The sequence below is a fragment of the Cyprinus carpio genome, chromosome B22 (genome assembly GCF_018340385.1).
Source record: "Cyprinus carpio isolate SPL01 chromosome B22, ASM1834038v1, whole genome shotgun sequence".
NCBI classification, from domain to species: Eukaryota; Metazoa; Chordata; class Actinopteri; order Cypriniformes; family Cyprinidae; genus Cyprinus; species Cyprinus carpio.
In genome coordinates, this window is record NC_056618.1 from 15,608,599 (window position 1) to 15,615,036 (window position 6,438).

The window sequence follows — 6,438 nt, forward strand, 5'->3', positions numbered from 1 at the left end:
CATTCAAGTTTAATGATAAGAGACACTGAATATATTTTCATATTCCAGGAATGAAATGAAAAGTAAACAAACGATTATAAAAAAGAAAAAAAATAATGCTCCATTAGGCTCTATTCAGCCTGTAATATATACAGTTTTTCATAATGTACAGGCAAGTTGTTTATACACACCTTACACATGGGTTAAATGCAGAGAACCAATTTTGAGTATACCATACTCACTTTTCATACCCACTTTTTAAGGGTCTGATGATTAGACACACAAAGCTATATCGAAATTGTGAATCAAGATGTAGAACATGACAAAATAAAAGTACTTTTAGTATTTAGTTTTTTTTTTTTTCACACAGTGGTATGATTTAGGCTACCACAGTTTCAGAATCAGAGCCATTTGCTCTAAATACACAAATATGTGATTCAGTCATAAAACAATTCATAAATGTTGCTTTTTCAATGATTTATTGATCTCAATGTGAGGACATGAAAAAGAAATAAATTCTCAATTACACTTTGAGGAATATTTGAGATACAGTTTAGTCAGGGAAGTGAGCATGCTTTTTGTTTCTAATAGTTTACTTTACCGTTAAACATACAGATATAGGGAATGTGCACATTCATTTTGAACCTATTTTAATGGAAATAACTTTAGCATTGCATTCAGAAATAGTGGTTAGATGTGCTTTACATGTTACATTCATCATGTCAAACCTCATATAGCATGACTTTCTCCCAGTAATGATGTGATGCCATCTTACTTAGAGATTCAAACTCGCTAAAACAGAGATAAGAAAAGAGAAAAGCCCTGTTTCAGGATTTGATTCACATCATTCCCACCTCGGAATGTCAATCAGGGAAATCTGATCAAATTATTTCATCTGAGGATTCTTCTTTACACATTGAAAACCTTTTGCCTCACATTATAATAATGCATATAATGTGTTTTACTCAATACCCCCCCCCCCCCACCCCACCCCACCAAAAAAAAAAAAAAAAAAAATGGACTATGGATTAACAGACCAAGGACTGAGGCAGAGTTAAAATAGACAGATCCCTGCCTAAGCTGGTTTTAGCTGGTTTCAGATCAGCTAAAACCAGCTGAACACCAGCTAAATCCAGTCAACTAGCCTAGGCTGGTTTTAGCTGTTTTGTCAACAGGGATCACAGATTCAGTTTATGCATTTAGTATGTTTAATTTACTTTACTTAGGGCCAATAGTGCCCCAATAGTGCCTGACACAAATTAATCAATGAGCATTATTTATATACAATGAAATCAAATAAATAATCATTTGTAGAACCAGGCTGAAACAGAACAGGTGATATTGATCTTTATTCCCAATAGATGGCCACAACATGCACAGTGTTTGTAAAGACTGGGGTAATGAAAGTGAAAGTGTCAACTTGTGGTATGATGGAGCAGGGCAGGGCATAGCAGTGGGACATTTCATACTGACATTTTATGTGAGAAATGCTGTGTTCTGTTATATTTTTGGTTTTATTGCTTTTATACATACTCCATATCTTGCCAAATCTGTTTCCTTATCAGTAGAAGAACACAATTGCTGAGGTCTCTTTATTTTTATTGCCTGTCCGATTTTTCTTCTAGCCTATGCTCTTTCCTTCTGATTTTCTTGGATTGCCTCTGGTGTCAGTAAATGAATTATGTATATTTTTAATTCCCTTAGAACATTAATCATTTGAAATATCATAACCAGAAAGAGAAGATGTGGACTGCCATTGCGCAAAAGATCCCGGCCAATCTTCTCTGTTGGCCCCCCTGCGGCTACCTGGGCACCTGTGGCCCGCCCATTTATCTGAGTATAATTGTTGTGGCCCCACAGTGTGAATTATTGACAGCTTGACCTAAGCACTATCTGAGATGGCAAAACAACAGAGTTGGCCTCCTGTAATTTCAGAAAGAGAGCAGGTACGGCGGAAGAAATTCCGCCAGAGGCTTTCAAAGGACCTGGACAACACAGCTTTGCGGGTCCAGAGGGCAGATTCTGAAAAAGAACAAAAAAAAGCAATGACATTTCGCAAACCTCATTGGCCTCCAGTGATTTCTTCGGAGGAAAGTGAAAGGAGGAGACTGTTCCGGGAAAGACTGGAGAGAAAGGCTTCTCTCCAAGCCACCCCATCCACTAGACAGTCTAGGAAAGGTCTGCGGAGAGAGTCTTCTCTCCAAGCCACCCCATCCACCAGTCAGCAGTGGCCTCCAGTGCTAAAAAATGTCAGAGTATCAGGTGAGATCTTTAAACTATGAAAGAATGTAAAAGAATAAATTCACGTAAGAAGCAACAAATGTCTAATGTAATACTATATGTATTTTTGCCTTAAACAGTTCCTATATGTGCATCGCTGGCTGTGCTCCCTCCTCCATCGGCTGTATCTGCTGCAGCCCTTAAAAGGGTACCAAGGGCCACAGCCTGGAGATGGAAAAAGAGGGCCGAAGAGGACAAAAAAGCCCTAAAGCAACAAAAAGCCATTGCACGGCGAGCAGATCCAAAGGGATATCCGTGCAGATTGTGTGGACAGCCAAAGAGACTGGAGTTTGGACACAGTTTCTATAAGGGAAAAAGTTTCTGTGCCACTGCAGCTGAAAAGACAATATCGCAATGGCTTTCTGAGCAGAAGAGGGTTGCAGCTGCAGACAACGTTGACATGGTGCCTCGGACAACTGCTTGGAGGAAAAAAAAGAGAGAGGAAGAAATTGCACAGGGCCTGCCTCTGAAAAGGCCAAAGAAATGTAAACCGCTGACTTGCTCTCTGTGTCAGCAGCCCAAAACCAAGGACTATGGTCACTCACGGTACGGTAGCAAATCCTTTTGCAGCAGTTACGAGGGCAAGACTGTGGAACTTTGGCTGGCAGAGCAGCGGTCTCTTGCTCCCCCTAAATAATTGGCTGTATGTTGGGAGGTCTTTTTGTCCCCCTAATAAATAATTTAATTTAATTTGTACAGTGTTTGTTTGTTTAGTTTCTTTTAGTATTTGTATTTAGTATTTCATTTACATTTATATTCTTTTTCTATTTTTTTTTTACTATTTTTAACTTGTTATACTGTTTCTTACATTTTTCTTTTTATATTTGTATATACTATTTTGTTTACCTTAACATATATTTCATAATTTTTATATTTTTTTCTAATGTGAACTATTTAATCTTTTCTATTATCTTTAATTTTGTTGTACTGTTTCTGCTGTTAATTCCTTTGTTTTAAAATTTGCATTTAGCATTTGTTTTTCTAGTGTGAACTATTTAATAAAAATCTTTTATCTTTCATTTTGTTGTACTGTTTCTGCTATTATTTTTTCCAGTTTTATTTATATATTTGTTTAGTAATTTGTTCACAATTATATATTTTATACTGTTTTATTTTGTTTCTAGTGTGAACTATTTAATAAATAAACAAAAAACAGACTGTGTGTGTATTGATATTAAATTAAACTTAGTTCATACCTTTTATAATAAAGTTTATTTAAAAAAAGTGTATATAATTTATTTAGAAAACAGGAACATTGGAATGCTAATGAATAATTAAAAAGCTACACAAATAAAAGAGATGGTTAAGACAATGATCGCCATGAAGGCAAATAAATGTTCTAAAATAAAGTCATTTGGAGTTATAAACATGGCCTTAATGAAGGCAGATAAACATTCTAAAATAAAGAACCATCATTTAAGACAATTAGCATGGCTGAAGCCAGAAGATCTGCATCTGTTGGCTCTGAGTGCAGAAAATGTACAATGTTATTTATAATTACATTAGAACATGCATAGAATTATGCCAGGTATAATCTAAAAACTCACCGTGTACTGCAGCTGGCTGGGAAAGGGAGCTTTGGGTGGGAGGAGTAGAAGCCAGATGTGAAGGGTGCGGTACAGGCTGGGATGCAGAAGATGCAGAGGATGACTTTTTTCTCTCTTTAGCCCCAATTTTCTTCCATTCCCTCTGCAAGATGTATTTCTTCAGGGCATCCATCTTGCTGCCTGCACTGGTTTTCTTGCTTTTGATGAAATCCACATAGCTGCAACAAAATAATATACATGAATGATTAGTGTAAAATACATACAAAACAGCAATACAATTAACAAGCAAGCAAAAGCATATATTACCTTTTCCTCTCCCTGTCCTTGGCCTCATAGAGCTCCTTGAAGGTGTTCTTGCTGTAGAACCCAGAGCCCACCAGAGGTATTGTTCCCTCTCTCTGCCTGCGCACTTTGATGGCTTCTGCAACCTTCTCAAATGTGCAGGCATATTTGAGAAAGACATCTTTGTTAGCCATGAGGGCACCTCTGTCCAATCTGCCAGCCTCGCGCTCCCGCTGATGTCCAGACAGGACCATGAGGGAGTAACCAAGGTCGTTCTCCAGCATCCACTTGAAGGTTTTGCCTCTGTATTGACCAAACTGGATGGCACTTTGACTTTCCAGCAGCAGGTCATCAAAGGGACACCCTCCACCATGGATAACCCTGACCTTGGCCTCCTCCAGCACATCCTCAGGGACCTTTGGTACAAAGGGCACCCCTTCAGCCACCTGTGAAAGGTGGACTTTCTCCAGAGGGGCTGCCTTCTTAGACGGCCTCAGCACCAGCTCTCCAGCCTCAAAACGAAAGTTGGGCTTGCTTTCCATTCTGCAACAGTAAAGAAATGCACCTGATGTTATACAAAACAATGTACTGAAAACCTGATACACAAAATAAGTATTTATGTATTATTATTCGTTATTTAGGGTAATTCATGGCATACACAAACAAACAAACAAACAAAAAATAAATAAACTTGTGAAAAGGGTACATTATTAAGGGTTTTGTAGTTTTTTTTTTCTTTTTTATAATGTTTTTATTGTTTTTAGACGAATTTCGTTTTCTTTTCATCGTTGGTGATTATTAAAACTGACATAATGTGAATAAAGGGACAAACGAACGTCTCAGAAAAACTCTGCATGCATTACACATATTTAAAATGGCAAAATATATATATATATTTGTTTATTTTTAAAACTGACATTATATATATATAAATTTATATCCTATTTTGAAAAAGAAAGAAAGAAAAACTGTACATTTATTGGATTCAATCTTTTTTTTTGCGGGTTAAACGTCATCATAACTTTATGAAAAGACTACACATTTTTTCTCCCACCTATTTTGAAAAAGAAAGAAAGAAAAACTGTACATTTATTGGGTGTCGATGAAAATCATGAATGAAACTGTATTTTTTATAATGAAATATATGCTTTTGGCGGTTAAATGTCATCACAACTTTACGAACGACTCAGTTTAACCCTATTTTTTTTTACCTCCCGCCTTTTTTGCATGCATTGCACATGGATAAAATGCTTATTATACGCCTGTTTTTTTTTTTTTAACGACACAAATAAAACGTGAGAAAGGTGTAAAATGTGTTTACTTACGTGATCCGCGAAACTGCAGGGTAGCGAAAATGCAGAATCGGTGTATAAATTTGCAGGATAAATTGCGGAAGTGCGTTTTTAAAAAAACGTTTGTGTTTTGTAGTGTTTTTTTTTTTTTTTTAGTTTAAACTGACGAAATCGCAGGAGATAAACAGCAAAATAGTATTGTTCAAGGGGCTTCTGACAAATGTGAATGATTGGCAGCGCCGGCGCAAAGCCCTTCAGCCAATGGGAGCAACGAGCGCCTCTGAAACAATTCGCGAGAGCCAATGGGGCGAGGGGGTACCGGGCGACCGGCGGCCAATCCGAGCGCGGGGCCTGAAACAATTCCTCGGCCGGCCAATGGGGCAAGGGAAGCGGAGGCGGAGGTTTATGGGTTGTATGTCACAGATTTGGTTTGAATGTGTGAGATCTTTGTTTGAACTAAGGTTTTGAATTCTTTCTTTGTATTTTCTTTTCTTTGGGTTGTTGTCCTCCCTAGCATTGAGTCATCCCATGGAATATTGATATTAATGATCTAAGATATGACATTGCAAGTGGCCATTTCTGAACGACTTACAAAGCAAATACCCATCTTAAAGAAACCATTTTACAACTAACATACTTTCCCCTGAAATACTATACATGAAATAAGGTGTTGCTGTAGTAAATAACATTCAGGAACTGTGTTCAGAAATAAGCAATAAGTAAACACTGACACACAAAAACTTTTTTATATTTTATGGCATACTCAGCATGCAGATTCGTTGAGTCATTTATTCTCATAATGTTCTTGCTCTCAAAATGTAAACGAGTGTAAATGTCAAACATCATCATATCTGTCTAAAGACTGAAGTCTGTCAGGTATTCAATCAGTCTACTGCTTTATTCCTGATCACAGGCTTCTGTAAATATTTAGCTTTATGAATAATTAAATGGTCCAATATAGTAGCGTGTAACTTGTAATTTAGTGATTTTTACATATCAACTGCGTTTGGTTTTAACTCACAAACAGTTGGCGCAAATGAGCACTGGCGTGTCAATCA

General features: G+C 37.2%; 1 protein-coding gene across 1 annotated transcript; it reads right to left on the bottom strand.

Moving 5' to 3' along the window:
- Positions 1-1,191: 1,191 nt before the first annotated feature.
- LOC122141618 lies at positions 1,192-4,630 on the bottom strand. The gene is made up of 3 exons (XM_042749513.1): positions 4,113-4,630; positions 3,807-4,024; positions 1,192-2,001 (listed from the first exon to the last, which is right to left on the bottom strand). The coding sequence occupies exons 1-3, from the start codon at positions 4,628-4,630 to the stop codon at positions 1,862-1,864; spliced, it is 876 nt and encodes a 291-aa protein (XP_042605447.1). The 3' UTR covers positions 1,192-1,861.
- Between the last annotated feature and the right edge of the window lie 1,808 nt (positions 4,631-6,438).